Source organism: Nylanderia fulva, unplaced genomic scaffold (genome assembly GCF_048542155.1).
Source record: "Nylanderia fulva isolate GAGA-0341 unplaced genomic scaffold, ASM4854215v1 Scaffold26, whole genome shotgun sequence".
Taxonomy (NCBI): Eukaryota; Metazoa; Arthropoda; class Insecta; order Hymenoptera; family Formicidae; genus Nylanderia; species Nylanderia fulva.
The window spans coordinates 2,392,723-2,415,868 of NW_028190325.1; the positions used below are offsets into that span (position 1 = coordinate 2,392,723).

At 39.9% G+C, this 23,146-nt stretch overlaps 1 protein-coding gene across 7 annotated transcripts in view; it reads right to left on the reverse strand.

The window, feature by feature from the left end:
- Positions 1-23,146, reverse strand: part of LOC114936594 (agrin) — a 464,192-nt gene that overhangs the window by 261,508 nt on the left and 179,538 nt on the right. For 5 of the 7 annotated variants that reach the window (XM_085483677.1, XM_085483678.1, XM_085483680.1 and 2 more), the window contains exon 2: positions 15,437-16,925. The exons of the other annotated variants lie outside the window; for them this stretch is intronic. In XM_085483677.1, the coding sequence (XP_085339803.1) occupies positions 15,437-16,793 (1,357 nt within the window). In that variant the 5' untranslated portion in view covers positions 16,794-16,925. The remainder of the gene's footprint in view (positions 1-15,436; positions 16,926-23,146) is intronic. 7 annotated transcript variants of the gene reach the window in all.

Genomic DNA, 23,146 nt, shown 5'->3' on the forward strand with positions numbered 1-23,146 from the left:
AACTGTGCAGCACACAGACGTAATTTGTTCAATTCTACGTAGTTTAAATTACGAATACATATTTACTTGAAAGATTTTATTCATACACTTTAAAATGATTTTACGTCGCGCGGATCTTTTTCAATAATTTGCCATTACTTCTTATTGTGCATGAATAAACAATCAAACTTGGAATAATTTGTAGGCAATATCAGACAAATTACAATAAAATTTAAATCAATTTAATTAGTCTATGAATTTATCAACGAGACAAGTCGAGTCAGACAGTCTATATAAAGAGTACTGCGAGCAATGAAAAAATAAATACTCTCGTCAAGCGCGTCATAAATTTCCAAATTGAACATTTGGAAGAAAGTGAGTGCATCGTCCATTGCATCGTCCAGAATGTCACTCAAGAGATTGCATACGTTCCTATATACATATATATGTATGTGTGTGTTTGCTGTTGGAGCCATGCCAAACCGTCGATATGTACGCAAGTCGAGAATTTGTGTGTGCGCCGATATCGCGCCGATATTCTCCCTCTCCGAGATAGACACGAAGCCGCAGCGCTTGACGCGCGCAGGAAACACACGTCGCTGCTCGCATACGTCGCGAGATAACGCACAAGGCGATTAAGACCCGTGAGATGCATATCGGTACGCGAATGCGTGCGTGCGTGCATACGTAAGAACCGTCGCGTGCAATTTGCATAAGAGCTTGGTGCATTAAGCCTCTCGACGAAACATCTAGCGTGATTGTTCCATTTCGCGAACTGAAAATTTCATTCCATTAAATAATACATCGTACGTGATATTTTTGCGTTTGCTATTTGCTGTTGAATTATTCACGTGTATGCAGTTTCTTTATTAATTACGTAAACACCAGACTACATGTACATGTATTAATTTATAGGACACAATAATCAATACTATAATTTACGATTACATTTATATTATATATTTTTTCTATTTATATCACGGCTTTGTCTTTTGCATTTTAATGGATTTACTAGCATTCAGTCGCGTGACATTCGTGAGTTTCTCCGTGCAAGATAGATATATCAATGGGACAGCAAAGTCCTGCCGGATATCGACTCGGTGGCGGATAATCATCGAGACAAGGGGAAACAAACTCGTTGCATAAACCTGTTAAATGGCCGGGTTACACGGATTTGCGCGCGGAACTTTGTACAAACGGAAGGTGCGCCGTATCCGGAAGATTATATAGGTCGATTTTATATGCACTCGACGGAATCCGCATTATTCTCGAGAAAATGGTGCGACATCGGATGAGAGAGATAGAGAGAGAATATATATAGTAGAACCTACGCAGTAGAATCTACGAGGAAGTTATCGCGCATGTAGAAAAGACGATACTGTATAATACGCGCGTTGTACGCGAACAAATTACAGAATCGTGCTTTTATCAAATATTTAAAAAAGCATACTTTCTTAATAGGATTTTACAATTTTAATTTTATTCAATAACTAGACTTTAGAATTTACAGCACGGCTATTAGAATAGAGGGCGAAATGGAAAACGCAATATTTACAACGCAAAAACGACAAAAACGAGCACACTTTAACGTGCGCGCGATAAATTCACGATAAATAGCGGCATTGTACGCGGTTAAAATTTAAACGTGCATAAATATTCGATGTGCACGCACAATTTCATGAATTTTAGAAGACGATTGAACGAGGAGGTAGCGCTCTCCGTAATTCGTGCGCTTACAACGCGCACTTTATCGCGATTCATAAACATAATACCTACGTCTCGGGGGTTATTTCTCGGCTGCGAAATTTCACGCGTGATGCACGCAGACGCTATCCTTCATTCGCCCTTTTTGCATTCGACAGCGACGCGTGCGCACGCGAAGAAGAGAGAGAGAGAGAGAGTGAAAGGGTAAGTCGTGAGTTCTCACCAGAAATGGCGGTGAAGTACTCTCTCGACCTTCTGTTTCCTCATCCGGGAGGAACGAAATGCACGCACTGTATATCCGAGTAGATGAAGTCGCTGCTACAGCGCTACTGTAGCGGAGAGAATATTACATGGAATAAGAACTCTAATAAACGAGAAACGAAGCGTGAAATTGTATCCACTTGCTTTATCACTTTTTTCAACATTTTTTTAGATCTGTCCAAAAAGAAGAGTTGAATATAAGATTAAAAGATAAGAATTTCGATAATAGCAAGAAAGAGAGATATATGATTAATTATTACAAATAAATTGAATCCATAAAACGAGGGGATACGATTGTATTGTCGAGATTAATTAAACGTTATCTTGCATTTATTAAATTATTACATTAAGCCATATATTGCGATATATTGTACAATACAACGATATTCCTTCCCGTAAGGCATTTGTGTGTTTGTGTGTGTGTGTGTGTGTGTGTGTATGTATTAAATTGCATTCCACGGAAAATCGATAAGTTGCGGCCGTTACGAAAAGATGTATCAGACATACATCCCCGTCTTATCTATGATATACGACGATAAACAATAAATGGGATGTTTACCTCTCTCTCTCTTTTTCTCTCTTTAGGAACACTTTCGTGATAAGGACACGTCGTATTTTTTCTAAGTGCACTTTATTTTGCGTAAACAAGAGTATCTCTTTATATCGCGCGTACCGGTAAAATGCATGCCGCTCCATAAAAATTGTAGTAGAGCGTCGCGCGACGTAAATGTAAATTGCATTCCACGTATATGAGCAAAAATATTTTTGTTTATTCAGATGACATTTACGCGTATCGCGATGTAGATTTTCGTTTTTTACATTTGTTTTAGAGTGTTTGATTTATTAATATTTTTTTTTTACCAACATTTATCAAAAGTTTATATTCTATATTTAACACAGGATTATTAAATATATATACATATATAATGCATATATATGTATGTATGTACATATGTATTGCTCAGATTATATTGTATTCGATCGCAAAGATTTGTGCTTCCGCACAGAACTTTGAACAGAGAAGGCAAATTTGTATCCGTGTAGGATCGATTCGATCGATAGACGCAGTCTGTCAGTGACGTTCCAGCGTTTCAGTTACAAGAACGAGATAGATCGACACTCGCTATGCGTGTCCAATCGATTGGATCACAGTTGGCTGATCAATCCGGTGAGCACGTTGCCACCTTGATCAGCCCGATCAGAATCGTCATCAGAGATATTTGATACTGTCGATATACCTGCTGTGCATTTACAGAGCATTTATGAGACGAGCTTATATTGTTATTTAATTTTGAAATATCGCAAATGATATTGCGAGAGGTTGCTAGAAATGTGACATGTGTAATATATATATATATATTCGAAATCAATTTTTCGGAAAAAAGATTCCTCCAAGAGTCAACAGTCGATATTCCGTACACGAGATCGATGGAGAGTAAGTCTGATCGGCTTTGGTAGCATCTACTGCCAAGGATCTATCGCGTGTATTTGTATGTTCCACGAATCTATCTATGTTTGCACTCAATATCGCGCGGATTAAGGGATTGCGAGTCTACTTATCGCTGGTGGTTCGATAAAACGAATAAAACGTCATTCCAACAAACAAATAGACACATTCACTTAGATCATTATACAATATTAAATCTCGTAAAATATTACAAAGGAAAATTCCTCGTACAACGGAGTAATTGCAACACCATTAATTATATATTTTTCCACTTATACGTACGTAAGAATAAAAAGGTCGCGAAAATCCATCTCCAACTGCTCCAATTTTATTTTACACGGTTGTTAATTGGATTATCGGAAGATAAATTGAATTATATTCAATATACACGTAACGCGAGAAAGAGAGGTAAAAAAAGATTAAAACGAGAAACGTCTCGCGTCCGACAAGATCAAAAGCCATTCCCTGAGTTGCAGCAAGGTGCTTGACGCGACTCGGCTAAACTGACCCATTACTTCATTGCCGAGTGTCGGGAAAAGTGCGGAAAATAGCACTGCGATCGCGGCCACTCGCGCCGGCGATTGATTTCAGCGATATTTCAGGGAGAAAAACTTTCTTCCCGTCTGGCAAGATCAAGCCCGAGCGAAAAATGAAGAAAGTTTCCCTTCGACGTTCACACGTCTCTCGTATAACTGCTCGCCCACGTGCGCGATATACTCGCGCCGTTACGTGTCGATTCTTCGACGCGAAAAGCTAAACGTGCGCGCAAAACGACGGGACGCGTGCGTTAAGTGATATAAAGCGCAACAAACTGGGCCAAAGTGCGGAAACGATGCCCGACAATGGTCGACACGTAATAACGCTGCCGACACGATGCCGGATTACATATCGGATTACGCGATACCTTTTGATGAATGTCCGGAGAAGCGGAGTCGTGACTAAACTATTACTTGTCTCTTCAATCGAGAAATAAGAGAATCATATATGTATATAGATCAATCGTGATATGATGAGACAAAATACGAATAGCTTTGATTGTATAGTGAAATGAAAATAGCTGTACACTTATCATTTTTCTTGCATCTGATATTTCCTTTGTCCAAAACAACTCTGTTTGAAAGGATCGAAACTTTCCTTTATCCGTCGAAAGTTTCGAGAGTATATATAAACTTCATTATCAGATAATCTTGTATATGAAGCAGTTAATGAACCCTTACGTGACCCTTCAACGTTAGATGCATCCTTTTTTCTCTCTCTGACTTTAACATTGTAATATCAAAAGTTTAATCAAAAATTTCTTTTCCTTCCGAATCACAAATAAAAATATATTCTCGTTGAACCAAACAATCTTGTAATAAATCAGCGAAATAATGATACAGCAATAATGCAAGACTTGTAAAAGGGGGTCAAAGGACGCGAATTTGGCGTCGTGATTACTGCCTACTCGGAAATTCCATTAAGCCGTCAACAGTTGGTCTTGTCGAGTATGATGATAATTGACGATGACGGTATTAGCCGCTATAATAATTGAAACGCCAGTTGACTGATAATATATCTTACTCCGAATTACTGAATATTTGTAACACGGAATAAAAAATTTAAATGTAAAATTAACACGTTTTTCAAGTTAATATTATTATTCATCAACTATTAATTCTTTTGAATCACACAATTTGCAATTATATCAAATAAATCGAATCATGAATAATAATTGAAGGGTAATTGAAAAATTTCCAGTTATTGAACAAAATTCGACATTTTAAACAGACAATTAAAATAATTATCATATATAATAATAAAAACTGTCACGATAATTTTCCTAACTCGATAATTTTCTTTCAAAAAATCTCTTCAAATCTATCGATAAACTTGATCACCATATTTTTATTTTTTTTTGCAAAACTTTTACATAATGCGACAGAAATAAAACCTAATACATTTCTCGACACATTTGTAACAACTTTTTACCAAAATAGAAATTTTTACATCAAGATCAAGTCGGACGAAAAGTTATCGACGAGCATTGTTCTCGGATTGGTGACGACAAAGCGGGATTTAAGGCACCATGAAATGGTTTAACGGATAATTACACAACGAGAAAAATCGAGCGATAAAACGAGCTACGATATATCAAGCTGTAAGAACCCGGCGTTAAGTAGAAAACATTTTTGCACCGCTTGCAGGCGGAATATTAATGTAAGAATGTAATTTACGGCGGGAGAGAGGAAAAAAAATATAGACCGGCTTACAACATTAATTTCTTTCGACGTTATTCGATAGCAACCGTCTTCATTCGGGCGATCGTGAATTTCTGTTGCAATAATGAATTAATGTCACGCGATCGAGTAATCAATCTACTTCTATCGGGGACAGGCGGCAGGTATCTGAAACTTAATGGTCGCATAATCGTATACGTCAGTATTAAGAATAAATTTTTTAGGCCACGCCTGATTTTTGTTGCAAAATTATAATGATTAGAGACTGGGCGGAGACCAGGGACAGCTAGCTGAAATGTATTCAGAATATTAATAATAATTAATGACAGACTTAATTATGGTGTTGGTTATAACTTCTGACAATTATTAATAGTAGATAAACTTATATCCTATTCAACACATGTATAAAAAATATGATTTAATTATCTATAAAATAATGGTAGGTGTCTACGATTTTTAACAGTGCAATTAAAAAATAAAAGAAAAACATCAAAGATTTAGATATATAAATAATTCTAATAAATATATTGATATATTTTAAGGAGAAAAAAAAGAACGATTATATTCTCCTCTCTTAAATATGCTCTCTTAAAATAGATGATCTGGAAATAATTTCTACCAAACTCTATCTTCCCGATTTAACAAAACATTCTAATAGACGTGATTTATTAGGCATAAATTATAAGCAATTAATTGACGTTTCGATAGGTCTACAAAGATAGCGTCGCTTCGCGAAGCTCGAGCAGTCCTTGACGAAACGTGCAACGACAACCGAAGAGACGTAAAAACGCGCGGGAGAGCGCGAACGTCAATCAGCGCGCTGGAAATTACAAAGTTCTGGCGAACTCTCGACCGTAAGTTTGACGTTCTTAACAAGGTGCACCCCGAGCTGCAGTTTTTCCGAAGGAATTTTACACGGCAGAGTCCCCGGGAGTGACGACGACGACGACGACGATGGCGCGGAAACTGCCCTTTCCCATCGCTCGCGAGAAAGAAAAGAAAGCCACGACGGTTTTATTAAATTAAACGTCAGCTCTCTCGACAAGGCTTCCCAAGGAGCGCCCGCGTCCTTAGCGACCGCGCTCTTTCCGCTCGTCGGAACCGTAAAAGCTGACCGTGCCGGATCGCGCTGTTCCGCATGCGGCCGGCCTCTCGCGATGAAATTAAATTTCTCCTTTTCCTGTCGCGCATTTATTTTTTAAGAGTCTGCCCCGTTGTACGATTCATGTACAAAGTGCGGGTTCATATAGTTCCCGAGGGCAAATTTTATTCTTTGGGGTAAAACAGATTATATAAATATACTTCGAATGTGAATCTCTCGTTTGAACGCTTGAATAAATCGATTTCATTTATTTGTGAATCTATATTCGCAATGAATAATATGCCTTTTTTCCAATATAATTGATCTCTATAGAATGAAATGTTTCGAATGATAAAATGAAATTGCAAAAGCGAAATGGTCCGTATTTATTGTAGTTTTATTTTGTGACATCCGTTGAATCCTTTTGACGCGAATAAAACACGACACGGCGAGTAAATGCCGACGCGAGAAGCCCATAATAGGAAAACTATTTGACGTAAGTAATCGCGACAAAAAGCGCGCGGATTCCTGCAGAGAACGATCCTGGAAAGGACGCTCGGAACGACGGGGACTTCTTGCCGAGGGCCGCTGATACGCGGCGCTTTTTCTCACCGCGAAAGTTTTCGAGTTTCAGGAAGCTTGAGGAAGGTTCAGGGCGACGTGAAAGCGTGGGATGAGAGGAAATGTCCGTAATGGAGCGGCCGCGCCATGGATGAAAAGAGGAAAAGATAGATCGAAAGAGAGAAAGAGACACACGTACACAAAGGGAACGTCGACGGGAAAGAGAGAGAGACAGGAAAAAAGAAGAAAGAGAGAAAGCAAAAGGGGGCTGATGGGATTTATAGGTGCCGGACTTATTAACTCGACGGCGAAGTTAACATTAATCTTGACTTCAGCTCTCTCGGCTAACTCGCGAACAATCCCAATCGCTCGCGATTGGCGCGACCTTCCCGCCCTCGACATCGGTCGGCGTTGAACAGCCCACGCTGTTCATCTTCGTCCTCTCGGAAATCTCGGAACCGCCGCGAGCGAGGTTGAACGGAAAGGGAAGAGGAGACTTCTTCTTCCTTACCCGTTCGTGGAAATGAACCCGCCGGAAATGCGCCATTGTGCCGGTGCCCGGATTTCCGGGAGTGACTCGCAAAGTTGCTCGTTCGACAATCTCTCTCGGCGCGGCGGAGAGTTAATTCGAGGCGAACTCAAAAGCATTGGACGAATTTACGACGGAGGGAGAGATGAGAGATCGAACTTGCCACGAAGCGGGAGCTTCTCTTCGGTTCCCGAGCTTAAATCAACTTGATACTTCGATTAGTTTCTTTCCCGTGAAAGTTTTCGGATTCGGATTTGAATGCGCACCCCCGATCTCGGTGAGAAAGTCGAAGATTCTAACCGGAAATCTTCGGGTACTCGGTAGAGACATCGTCGTTATCGTGAAAGCCATAACCGTTTGGGAAATCGTTTGTATATTCGGATAATTTCACGATCGTATATCTCACTTTATACGTAATCGAATCTAGATAGATCGAGATAGCAATTTTTGTCTTCTTACAATCGTAAGTTTTTGCTAGGAAATTTTTTGCTGAGATATGAAATTTATCTACGAGAGAGAAAGAAAAAATTGACGTAATAAATAAAATTTATTATTTTTATTATCTTCTATTATATCTTTAAAATGTTATCTTTCAAAATTTCTAATTTAACATGGTATATGAAACAAGATGTTTCATTGTGACGCGTATAGTATTATACTTTCCATGTCGTTACGTTCTCGTATCTCGTGGACGACATTTTCTCGTCTTCTCTCTCTCTCTCTCTCTCTCTCTCTCTCTCTCTCTCTCTCTCTCTCTCTTTCTGTTTCTCTCATTCTCGTAATAATGTAATTTGAAATCGCATGAAACAAACGCGCCAGCTCTTTACAGGATGCTTTAAATGCTCCAAATCCTCCGGCATACGAACTCCCGTTGTGCTCGCAGCGCTTTTACAGCCTGAGAATTTATCTCGCCGGTGAATTTGGTTTGTATCAGTTAAAAGGGTGCAAGTTTCGCCTCGTAATTTCCAACGGTTATCGCGCACAACCTAACAAATTTTACAGCCGCAACGCGCAATTTCGCCAATTTTACAAGCGTCATTCCAAAGGCGCGATAAAATATGCACCGCGACGCAAAGGCCGGCGACAACCCTTTTTAGATAACCCGTTACGCATTATCACGATACGTTAATTATTAATGTCGCCCCCGGTCTCTCTCTCTCTCGCGTATATTTTTTAAATTTAATATTCTCTGTTTATATCATTTTAACATTGCAAAAATTTTCGTTCAAACGCTGATATTTTTAAATTTATTATTAAACTTTTCTATATCAAAACCGATATTTTCTTTTCCAATATCAAGCGCACCGCGTGGGCTTTCTTTCCCTTTTTTTACTTGTGCGCCAAATATTGGTACGAAATATCGACGTAATAATCTCAGTCGAATTCCTGCCGCGAAAAGCGACGTGTTCGAAATACCACCAAGTAAACATCTCGCTCATTTACTTATCCCTAGAGATCCAATTGTCCCTTGTCTTCCCATTGCCCTCGTGACGAATGCAATCGCAATCGGCGTCACTTTACTTCTCGCGAGATCCGAAAAATGCTGAGGGAGAATGAAAATAAATTCGATGGATCGTCGAGAAGATAGATATTAGATCGACAGATTCGCGCGACTAGCTTCCACGTAGCGATCAAATAGCTGCGGAAGCTCTGCACCGCGTAGAATCTCGAAACTTTACGTTCGTGCGCAGTTACATGCAGAATGTGTCATGTAACGCGATTATCTCGGATAGAACGAGGAATGGAGAGGGAGGGTTTATACGCGCGGCCGAGACGTAGAAGTATGTATCGGGTTAACAATGTTGAGGAATGAGTTGCAAGTAGTGCAATATTATCTGATTCGCGCGCCCCGAAGCGCACGCGATAAGAAACGAGAGAGCGCCGCTTTAACTCCGGAGTTAAACATTTCGCTCTCTCGTATAAGGATATTCCGGCGGATTTATCCCGCGTCGAATTATGCGGTTGCTTGTCCGAGATAGTAACGTTTTGCGAATATTACAACTCCCGCGACTGTTTCGTGCAATTTAAATTTGCGGATGCAGCTTGTTACTTTGTGGAGAATGGACGTAATCGGGTAAAAGAAGAAGAAGAGGGATGGTTTTGAAATCTCTCCTCGTGCGCGCTCGATCCAGAAACGCGATTCGAGGTCGACGGAAAATCATGACCGACGCTTGATTAGACGCTATGAATTCGAGATATCTTAACGGAATATCCCGCTTTATCCTATCCTCCGAGGAGGATATCTCTCGAACGGGTTGACGACCCCCGATATTTACATCGACGTAGACACGCGCGCGCCACTACGTCGGTGTACATATATCCGGAAGCCGACAGTGCCTGTAATTTATGTGGAACAAACCCCCGGCTGGGTTTATGGGGATCGTACGACGGCGGATAAGGAGCGGGCGAGATATCTCCGGCCTTAATATGATCGGCGACGCCCTTAATCCGGAGCAACCCGCCTTCCGCAACCACGCGCGCGGCAAGCTTGCTCTGTAGAAATGAGGACGAAATGGTGAAATCGCGGGAAGCTCTCATAAAGGCAGATGCGGACACGTGCCTTACATACCGAAGCCCCGATTCTGCGCCAAAGCCGTCGCACTGCACGTTGACTGTTATATTATATATATATATATATATATATATATATATATATATATATATTATATATTATATATATTTTTATATATATTTATTTTATATATATATATATATATATATATATATATATATATAGAACGTCCCGTTGCAAAACTGTCACATGCAGACTCCTCCGAGGATTCACATCGGGGGTTTCGATGAAAAATTAAAAACACTCGTTCTATTTTCGCAGAGTTACTCAATTTTCCGTCTCGACTCTGTCCCTTCCCGACAATTTGCCTTGCGACGATTCGCCACTCAGCACAATGGAAGCACAATGAAACTGGAGCCGTTACGGACGGAGCATTACAAACGGCGAACGGTTGCGCCCCGGCATCCAAATCGAATTTCCGAAAATTCCGGGGAAAACATGACGGTCGACAAACCGGGCGCGGGAGGACGATAGCATCCGGAATTCCTACGCGCGCCGGGATTCCGTCGCAGTGAATGTATTGTCCGCGGGACAATGCGGCGGCTGATTGCGAAGCGGCCGGGCGAAAACTTGACCCGAAAATAAACCGAATCGCTCGAACGCCTCGGTCGACCGCTGCCAAACGCAGTCGTACGGAATATACACGGAGGAAGGGAAGACCGAGACTTTGGTACCCAGGATGTTTTGCCTCGCTCCCGGATGTATCCGCGTACATGAGATGGCTTTAACATGTAATAACAGTATTTTTCCATTTTTTTCTTTCTTTCGTATTACTTTCCCTGAATTTTTCATCGACGAGAATTAAATTTGTGAGATTATTATTCGATCACAGAGAATATTTCATATTAGCTTCGTTCAGAGATAACATTTCAAAATTATTCTGCAATTCGAATGAATAAAAATTTCACGTTTAATTTGTCTTTAAATCTCGATTCGATATTCGATACAAAAATGTTGCGACACGTGATGTATCGTTTATTGAATTTTCATTAAATGACCGAGAAGTCGTTCCTACTTTGAAACGTTCGAAGAATCTGATGGCTGGAATTTTCGGGCGGTGTGGACAGACATCCTCTATGCACTCGGACGATTCTTCCTCTCGACCCTATTGTCGTGCCATCGCAGCTGAAACGTCGATCCTGACGCTGTCGCTCGGAAAAGCAGACATTCGCAGGAAAAAGTGGCTCCCGCGACGGTGAATCACGGTGATTTGCAAAAGAGAATTCGCTCACACTCACCTCTCTTGAACTAGCTTTAGATAACGCTTAAATTGTCAATTGCTCAGCGACTTTAAGGGTGCTACATTTATAATGAATTTTTTTGGTCTTGTCCTATATATGTCATTCCATTTATTATACGTACCTATAAAATATATATATATATGTATATATATATATATATATATATATTATAAATAATAATTTTAAAAAAATATAATGTGCCATATAAAATATTATAAATAATAGTAAGATGATGTCGCGCGAGAAAAGCTTTTCGTTAAAGAGATCGCTTCCAAATTCGCTAATCGATTTCCCTGGAAAAGCGCGAAGAATGAAAAAAAAAAAAACGAGGTGGACCGTAAAAGTCTGCTAACGTAAAATACAAGGGCGGTTATTTTCAGACGGCAACATTCTGTAGGTCGGGCAAAAATGGAGTATCTATATCGAATATTATGCCCAGAACGCGGAGTGCGGCAGTTTAGTTTTACTTTCTCGGTAATAATGCACGGACTACTTTTCCGCTCGATTGTAAATACGGTCGAACTGCTTCCCGGCGCGATTGTAAATACGATCGGAGCGTGCACGAAAACCCGTGCCAGTTTCTCCCAGACGACTGAATCCGCTCGATCGCAATGAGACGGTTTATATTCTTCGCAGGCGCGATGGAAGCCTCTAAACACGTTACGGTGTGTCATAAACGCCACGAGAAAGCAGCGGCGAATATAGAAAAATGTTCAAAGAGGTAGACGCGAAGAGATTATCAGTGTGATCCACGGGGTAAACTTGCAACGTGGAATCTGTACGATTATTATGTAAGCTCTTGAAGAATGAGAGTTGCATTTTTTAAATGAAAGAATCTTTACACAGCATTTTTTATATTAGAAAGAAAATTAGAAAAAAATTAGGGTAAAAGAAATATTGTTATTCTTAATTATATCTGTATGTTTTAAAATTTTGAGAAAATTTTATTATATTTATTTTTATATTGAATATATACAAAATATGAAAATTATAATAACGTTTTTAAAAAAAAAAAATTATTTGTTTTGTTAGATTTGCTATACTGAAAATTAATTTCGTGTAAGCAAACCGTTTCCCTTTACTTCCATCTTGCTGTAGAATCTTTTTTTGTTCATTTTCCTTTTCGTTTCTAATAAACATACATACGTGTTGGAAGAAAATAAATTTCAATCGCGAATGAAAAAAAGAGATACGCTTCTTTAGGAGCGTCGTTGAAGGATGGAGTGGATTATTTCTCACATATATCTAACTCGTGACCCACGGATTATAAAGAAAGAGCGGATAAATCTTTACGGTGAAGTTATTTTATTAGCAAGGATATAGCTTGAACATGTAATTTTCTCACGTTTAATGCAAACGTTTTTTACATAAATAAGCTACATATATATACTTAAATAACGAATTAACGTGTGTCAAGTGTATATAAAAAATTACTCTTGTTCTTGTAATATTTTTCTCATGAAACATCAACCAATGACTATTATAGTATGTCAGATATACAAGAAAAAAATATATTTTTTACAAAAATAAAATGTAAATGCATAATTATTTGATCATTGATTCATTTTTTAATATTTTACATTACAAAAGATGAATATATAATGTTGTATAAAATTTAAATTTACAAAATATTTGCTTTATAACTCACTGCAGTTTATAACTCTCTGGAATAATTGGAAATAAACCATCTATGCAAACTATGAGACAGTCGACTCTACCATAGAAGAGAATATGATTTCATACGTTATCCTGTAACAAGCTTATCTGTGGGGAAGGGTTTTGATATAGGGCTTAACCGTGTTTATAACCGCGTAAGCAGAAAAGTACTTCTGCACACGTTTTCACGGCGGTATTTATCGCAATATTTCATACAGCGCGGAATATCCTATTTTTGTTTCGCTTCGCGGATATCTAAAAATGTCTGTTGCCCAATGTTACGTTAACATACGCGCTCGCTGCGTTCTAAATGTTTTCCTTCGCAAAAAATTATTTAACAGGATCCATTAACGACTTTGGAAAATAATATTCCGCGCGCGAATTGTCAAAGTTGTTCAATTAGTTTCCGTGCATTACACGATAAACTAAACAGAGTATACTTGAATTTATTTTTTCCTAGCTAAACGCAACAATACATTATTATTTAATTAATGGAACCCTTCTGGCAATTATATCTAAAATTCGTTGCGCGAATATTTTTATAATTAATTTTTATTATCAACGTTCATCGGCTGAACTGCTATTTTGCAAACATCAGAGTTTATATAGGACGAATTTGCGAGATTTTATTCTTCTTTCATATATGTTACCATATTAGATCATGCAGGATTGCGCTAGCCTTATCCCGGTAAGATGATTTTGCGTTCCTTCCTGTTGCCATTCGTCCTCAACAAACACGATCGTGCATGAAGCGAAAACAGATTGGCCCGTCCGGACGCGAGGTCCGTCATTCTTTTCTACCTATTTTCCTTAAACCCACTGGTCCGCCTTCCATCCACCGGTCGCATTGTAATTCCGACCGAACAGTTTCGCTAGTGGCAAGTCCCTACGTGCCCGGCATGTCAAATTCGACACATAAAACTGCCGCAGAGACAGTAACCGTTCCGGCTTAACGTATCGTCGGCACGTGTCACCGTCACCGTTTTCGGCATCGGTATCGTCGTGGTCGTCGTCGTCGGCGGCGGCCCTCGTCTAGCCTTGCGCTACCATAGCCATTACTATGGCAAACGCGCGGACGCCCGTAAATAATTGGTATCGGATGCTCATTAACTAAAACGCCAGGCCGTTATCGGCGAGTCGGCTCACGAGCGCTGTAATGTGACAATAAAATGCGCAGAATGCAATATAGGATGTCCCGAAAGAGATAAATAAATCTTCGCGCAGGGGTTGGGGGTAGTACTTTCAGTGGTCTATTTTTTTTTTAATAATTAATTGAAAGCTAAAAGAGATGAAATGGAAAAAAATATTTAAATATTTATCACATGCAGTATATTAAAGATTTTGAAAAATTAAGATTCGAAGAGATTATAATTTTCCATGTTTAATTTAGAACAAATTTTTATAAAAATTTAAGGTATTTACAAGAATTAAATTCTCTTATCTATTTTCTTGAAAAGGAAAAATCAGTGTTTGTCTTGTAGTTGGGGATAAACGTACGGCAGCTAGGGTATCCTATATAACGATAAATGGCATGTCTTATTAGCAGGCGGTGAACGAAGAAAGATATAACGCGAGACGTTTATTAGAAGTGACTCTTTGTCTTAACTGTTCAATGTCTCATCACGGTTCGTTATCGGTCCGTTACCTTTAATTAGTCATTGTCGGAAAATTAACTTTAATTGAATCGACTATCCGTTCGACGGTATAGATCGGACAAAGAAACTTACTTTTAAGTCTTAAAATAATGATACTTAAATTTCTCATTAAAGATTCAAAGAATTAGTTTAGCGGATTTGCAAAAAAAACAGTTATATATTTTCTCCGTAATTAATTATGATAGAAATACAAATATATGAGCCATTTATAATATTAAATTAAATGCTTCGAAAAGAATGAATTTTTAAATAAATTTTCCAATTTACGTTGGCACAGAAACTTTGATAAACGTTGCATGCAACATTCAAAATGTAAAAACTAAACTTATAAAAAAATTACTATTGTAAAAAAGATCCATAGAAAACATTTTTACGCCCAAATGCATTTCTGTAAAAAATATCCATTATTTTTACTCGTACAAAAATGTGAAAAAAATGTTTCTCATAAATCAAACGTGAGAAATAAAATGTGAAAACTTTTCGAAAAAAAAAAAAAAGAAATTCGTAATTCGAGAAGTAATGATGCAAACTCACAATTAAAATACAATAATATCCCAGCGACGAAGACGAAGATGACGACCAGGAGCACCAGCAGGAGCAGCAATATAGTCGGTCTGCACCAAGGACTTCTGATCACCTCGGTTTGTCTGATATCCTTGGACCGTTTCTGATCGACCACTGCGGACTCACCGCTAGCATTCACCACGACGCCCTTGTAAGTGTACTGAGGGGTCTTTTTATCCGGCAAGAAGCCGTGATCGTCCTCAGGATCCGAATAGACCCCGTAGGCTTCGAAATTACTTTTTCTGTATCCGTTCATCTTCTCGGCGCCAGTCTCCTCCTGATCCTGATGCTTCCTGACGTAGGCACCGGACGAGGACGAGCCCAGCTCGCCAATCTTCAGAGTCTGATCGTAAGACTTGTCCTGGTACCTGGCTGACGTGGTACTCTCGTACTTGGACCTCTCGTAGCTCTTGGAACTCGTTAACCCGTACTTGGACTCGTAACCGGCCTTACTTCCGCCCTCGTACGTCTGCTCGTCGTACTTGGGCTCGTAGGTAGGCCTCGACTCGTACGTCGGCTCGTACGACTTGGTACTCTCGTATCTAGGCAGAGTGCCGTACATCTTGCTGACCGAGTGATACTTGCTCTCATATTGTCTGGCTGGTGGTTCTTGCTGTCCGGAACAGGTACCGAGATCGTAAGCAGAATCGTGAGTCTTGACACCTGACTCGTAACCCTTCGAGACGGCCGGCTCGTAGATCTTACCCGGATGATGATGATGATGGTGATCCTTCTTGGGCTCCAGCTTCAATGTCTCCTCGGCATAACGCGACGCGTACTCGTAATCGGTCAGATCGCGCGAGTATCGTCTGCTCGAGTCCGAAAGCTCCGGATAAGCCCTGCTGAGCTTCTGCGCGTCGTTACGATCGTAAGGCGCGTCCAGATCCGATTCCTGGTAGGTTCGCTGATCCACGCGACGATCGGCGTATCTCAGCCCGTCCTCCGGATAGATCCTGTTGTCGAACCTCTCGAGGTTATCCCGATCGAAGCCGACCCCGGCCTTTCGATCGTAGTTCCGGTATCCCCTCGATTGGTCGTGATAGGCCCCCTCGTGATAGGCCGGCGCCGCCGAGGCAGACGACTGGGGATCCTGATAGGACTTGATCTCTTGGTACTCCAGGTAACGGGAGGACCTACGCTCGCTACCATAGTCCATCGAGCCCTCGACCACGTTAGGCAACTTGCTGCTCAAATTCTCACCAGTTCCGGCGGACAACGCCTGACAGGTCTCCGCATGCTCGACCAAATTCGGCAGCCGCGACAACGAGCTACCTGGCGTGTTCTCCGTCAGGTCGAGCTTGAGACCGTTGCTGTTGGTCCTGCGCATTTTCGGAGATTCGCATGATCGTTTCGGGACGACCGCGCTACGATCGGTCGTAGATCGAAGTTCGTGGCGCGATTTAGTCAGGGATACATTTTTGCGTTACTAGCGGGATTCTTCGCGGGATCGTTACGAAGCCTGGAAGCAAAGAGAGAAAAGAAGAAGAGCGTTAGTACGGTTAGTGAATAGGTGAGTTAACAGGCTTAATATTTAACATGTTTTTCGAAACTCAACTTAAGTTAGTAGATTAATAAGACGCTAAATCATGTTCATTATTAAGTTAGTAGGTCAATCAAAGCAGAAGCTTTCTCCCTCAGATTTTTAATAAGCGATTTAAGATTAAGGAGATATCTCATCTTAATGCGATAATCACTAGCTTAATATATTGATAAAATAACCGCTCGATTTTAATTGACTCTTAACTTTCCTAGCACAGAGAAGCATATTGAAACTAGAAGATCAAATGGGGACACGAAAAGTTTTAATTAGTATTCGATAGTTCAATTCACTTCTTTTACAATAGCAGATTTGGCGGATTACGTATCTATACACGGTTCGTTATCGATACGTGTATCTTTCTCCCTCTCTCTCTCTCTCTCTCTCTCTCTCTCTCTCGATACGGCATTCAGGACAGCAATATTCTGTAAGCGCTTCTCCAGACTGCGATTACCCTCCGCATGCTCGGCTGCTCACGAATGGCCGTTAGAGCCAATGATGACGATAATACTCGATCGTGCGTGACCGAAATGCGGCTGCATCGCGCAGTCAATGATAATACAACCGTTGAATACATCGGTCGCCCAAGTTCTCGGAAAGGGGAGTTGCTTAAACACAATGAATCGACGATGGCAGCGTCGCGAGCAAACAATTTCTTCATCGTACAAGAATTTGATTAAGCGCGATCTATATACTTCTCTCATTGCGATTTCATCTCTTTTTCCTTCCCGGTTTCCAAGAAATTCCGCTACCCCGTATAGTAAATTTTACGTTCACGTCACAACTACGTTCCCGTATCTCCGAGCACATTTCCTCGAGCACATTTAATATTAATGCTAAAATAATAACATGCCGATCGTGTATACGTATACGCGGTCGCGTAAGAGAGTCACGCCAACTTTTATTACATTATTATGCGCGTTCCAGATGACTTCGTTCAAGTAAATTGCATCTATGCTAATGCTTTCATTATAATCCCATAAACTTCTCTGTTTTATTTTTCAAATAATATGCACATTACTTTTCATAATTTCTGACAGGAAAAAACAAAGAGATAAATAAGAGACGATTTTTATTATTACACGTTACACATTTTTAATAGAAATTGATGCCATTCTCTAGAATCAAACACAATTGAATAAATATAAATCCAGTCGCTGTTGTTAAAAAAATAACTACATTCCGCAGAAAGTACTCTGAGAATCATTGGATTTAACAAAGCCCACGGTTAATAGAATCCTGATTTTAATTTATCGAATAGTCTAGTACATAGCGCTGTCAAATCGACGCTGGATCGATAAATCACATTATTGAGCCACGTCTCTTTCGATTACAGTCAGTATAGTCCGACCATCTCATTGTCAGTCGACGAGGCGCATTCACGATTGAACGCCGACGGCGGATCGATCAATAATTAATTAAACGCGATTGCGGAGGAACGACAAACGTCGCGCTTCCGGAAGTTTCCGCCGGATATACCAACAAGAATGCTACGTCTCCTGTCTCCCGGTATATAGTTGCGGACTTCTTCGACGGGGTGCTTCGCAAACCTACGCTTTGCGTAGACAACGTTTGCCTTATATTGTCATATCACATCCGAGACGCGGTCGATTTCGTTTAATCCTTAATGAATGAGACGGCGTTACGACATAACTTTAATCAAGTAAAGTTTTAATCGCCCGCGGACGTTGATTTACTGAGAGAACTCTCTCTCTCTCTGAGATTTACGGGAACGAAGAATTTATAGTTGATAAAAGATACGACAAGCGTTCGGACACAATTTATATACTTGTACTGTGATGCAAGGACGCGCGCTCGCGAATTGTTATTTATTTCTTCGATCCTTCTCGAGATATTGAAATAAATTTTGGCAAAGTAGCTTAGATTAATTTGCGTGGAAGCAATATGTGCTACAATCGCATCACCGTTATTATTTATCGATCATTTTAAGAGCAAGCAATTTAAGCGTAAGGAGATGATTTAAACGCCGAAGGCGTCGAGCAGCTGATAGGAAACAACGTCTCCTTCCGGCGATCAATCGTTGATTGTCCTCGCGCCGCAAGCGAACACTGTTCGTCATAAAATTTTCTCTAGCGACTAAACTGGAGTAATAAGTATGACAAGGGCTCAAAGGAGATTGCTGTTCCGCATGCAAATATGATTAGTTCCGGCGCGTAACTTCATTTGCGTATATTAAAAGCGCGGATAGCTCACTTTATGCAAACGACGACGGGATGGGCGTCGAGAATGAGGAGGACGGAAAAAGATAGAAAAAAAAATATTTCGCGAATAATTATAAAGAGCGGCGAGCGAGAGGAGAAGCCGTTGGAAAAAAATAGGCGACGATGGCGTCCTTCTCTGGGAATCCTGATTGCCGGTCGTTAAATGTTCCCGGTCGCCTCGCACTTAAGAGTAACGTAACTTTCTAAACGAATGGTAATTGCGCGTCGCGTGCCCAGCGTTACAAAAATTCATCTGGTTATATAAGCTTTTTTCTTCTCTCGGAGAGAAAGAAACAGATATTAGTTCGAGATACGTGTATCCCTAATAGTTTATCTCTGTCATGTCGGACGTTCATTTGTCAAGCATTCGCGGCTTGCCAACGCACGACAGAAGTAAAATACGCTAGACACGGATACGCTTTTTTTTTATTTCGTAGCCAATGCTACAAATCTCCGGCATCCTATTTATGCCCATCTTTCTCCAGTAATTCAAAGTCCGACCGGAATGTGTCACTTGGTTCGCGTTATTTGTCAAAATTAAGATAATTTAGGCTTTAATAAGAGATTATGATGTACATATAATAAAGACAATATATCTATTGCACTTTTCATACTTTCTATCTCTTTTAATTTCTTTTTATTATTATTACGTATATAATGATCTCTTCTCAGAACTTCTTTCTTAAATAGAAATGTTTCAAATCTATGAAAACTGCATCTCCTATCTGCTACTCCGAATTTCTCTCTTTCTCTTCCGCGTTGCTTGAACAAAACTCGGTTTTCGTAACCGCGAATAGTCGCATTCGCATTCGACTCGCCGGTAACGACAACGGAATATCCGTGGAGAGCGCGAAATTAATCCGCCTCTCGCTTTTTGCCCTCTGCAGTTGCGCTGTCGCGCGCGAGGAGCATTTCCTCTAGCGTTTCGCATCGAATGGCGGCGATTATTGTCCTAGGCAGGCAAACGCCTAGCTACGCCCGGAAACAATTCGAGGCTGCGAGCTGCCGGATTAGCAAACGCGAGTCCCTCTCTCTCTCTTTCTATTTCTCTCTCCAGTCTCCCGCCATCGTTCTATATATCGACGTATTCAAACTACCCCGAAATACCGACGCGCGCTCGATCGCCGTATGAAACTATTTTGCTTAATGAAGCGCCGTTAAAACTTTCCCCGATAATACCCGGGACTCGACTTGCCCTCCCGTGATTCTCGACTTCGTCGTCCGACCATTCGGACGCCGGCGGAAGATATTCCGAAATTGCACGCGGCATATCCCGCCGACTAATAATTCCATCTCGGTATGCACGACCATTCGATGGCAGAGAGCCCATGACTATAGAGGGACTCTATATATAAAGCGGTACCTTACGCAAGATGTATGGGATATCATTTCCGATTGGTCCGTATCAAACGATCGTTCGCCACGAAAATTTGAAACAAAGGATAATGTTAACAAACGATTTGATGTTAACAATCGACAAATTCGTACAATACGAAAATTTTTATTTCTTTTTTCCTGTGCTTTATGATCAATAAAAAACGACGAGGCTCGATAGATCGAAACTGAAAGGTTTGTGAGATTCTCGTTATGCTTGGTAACAATCTGTTATTAAAATTGCTAATAAAGACCGATATCGGCAACTGAAGAATAAATGGAGAAAATGTCGTCGCGCAAAATACGTCGTTATTTTTCCAAAACTCACCATCTCCAACGCTGTTACCGAATGTCACTATAGATAGATGTCGAATGGAGATAGCGAGTTTTACAACGGAAAACCACACGTTATACCCAGAACGATGTTGTCACGCGAGGGCTTTACGCCCGGAAAGTTTTCGATCTAGACATTTCGATCGCGCTTCATCGTTCCGTCCCGATTCACGCACGAGAAAGAATCTCGCAATTTCTCCACGCTGCGTGTTCCGGCGAAAGAATTTCGCCCTCGGGTTACCCTCGTGTAAATCCTAATTAAATAGCTTGGACTAAGACCAGTTATTATAAGAAAGTATGTAACAAGATTAATATCGAGTCGCGGTTAACGAGTTCTCTCGCTGAGAGATACTTTGCGAAGGAGGAGAAGAAGGAAAAGGAGACGGAGAAAGTATCGAGAAATATTTGAAAGAAACAAATTAAATTACTCAGGGCTGCTTAACTTTACTCACTTCAATTTTCTTGTGTACACATTAAGTACCTGTCGCAATTTCACAGAAGTCATAGGCGCACTTTGATAAATTCGGAATGAATTTTTTTCGCGGCAAAAGTTTCGGCGTGACGCAATTTCTAGCTCTCGACTTTTTAAACGTCTTGATAATGCGTGTATAAATTTTATTTTTATACGAAGAATATTACCTCGTACACAGGCAATATGCTAAATTAATAAATTATGATTTGAAAGAATATCTTATCTTTAATTTTAATATATGTATCATATTTTTTATTTTTAGATTTTAATTTTTATTAATAATAATTATTTAATTAAAAATTGTTTTGAAAAGATAAGGACAATGAAGTTTAAAATTTATAATTAAAGTATATTTATTTAATTTTTTTAATTTAATATTTCTTTAATATATTTAAAAACCAGTAACTTTAATTCTAAGATATAATAGATTGATTATCATTAATGAAATAATAAGAAAATATGAGAAAATAAAAATAATATATCTAACGATAATATTAAATTAATACATCTCAATTAAAGAATAATACTGTATTAATAATATTAAAGAGAGAGAAAATTGTGTACTATTTCCTGTAAATCTTAACAATTGCAGCCAGAGGAGAAAAATATATATGCAATAATGTTCTGCTACATTTTTCTGCAAATCTCCATCAAGAATTATTCTTTCCATGATAAATCTTTAAAAACTATTCTTCGAGTTTAACACGGTCCATTCAGTAGCAACAATCTAGTCCGCATGCAAGCATAGATAATTGAGAACGAAATTGCGTTTTGTAGAGTCTCGATGAAAAAATAAATAAATAAAGTGTGTCCTGCGAAAATATTTGTATAGTCGCGGTGGCGAATATTTAATTCCCGCGCGAATAACCGAATAACCCGCCTCGAATTATTTCGCCCGACGACTCGCGGCAATTTTTACGTGCGTGCTGGGACCGAAACTGGATTCATATACGTACGTATCAGCGATTTTACCCGCGAAAAGGCTGATTTGCCCGGCTAAAAGTTCGACTGTAAGCTATCCGGCGGGATCGATATTCCTGGCAACGACATTGCGGGTAGTCGACTCCAGCATATTCGGATAGTTTCGATTTTCTTCAAACGACGGCGAGAGAGAATAAGTGTATCGCTACGATCACGCGTGTACGATTCTATCGGCAAGTCCGTGGAAACGAAATTCCATGCAATTTTTTTACTAACACGCTTTCATGAATTTAAATTCCAAAAATGGTATCTCGCGAGAGAGAGAGAGAATATCAATTATTTGACGATAAAAAAAAGATGACGTATATATAGAGATCGATAAAAATTGAGAAAGAATTTAATTGTGCAATCAAACGTTGTGACTATTTCTCGTTAGAAAATACGCACAAGCGTCGTGACAACGATGGTACGAGCATTAAAATGTCGACACAAGATTTGATGTGAAAATCACGACACAGCTGCGTGGATACACATCTGTCGAGAGTTGAGTTATTCCATAAACAATTTTTAGCGATATTCCACCGTCACAAAAATCTGTCCTACATCGAAAAACGTTATCGGCTTTACGAAGTCCCGCAGCGGCGGGTCGCGGCATCATTTTTCGGCCGTTTATTCGAACGTTTGGCGCGTCATGACTGATCCATGGCATCCTATCGTTTCAAATCATCCACTGTTGTCGCGAATTTCGCGTTCCTTTCCCCGCGCATCTCTGACACGACCAACTCTCGACGGTCCCGTAAAAACTCTTGAATTATTTATGT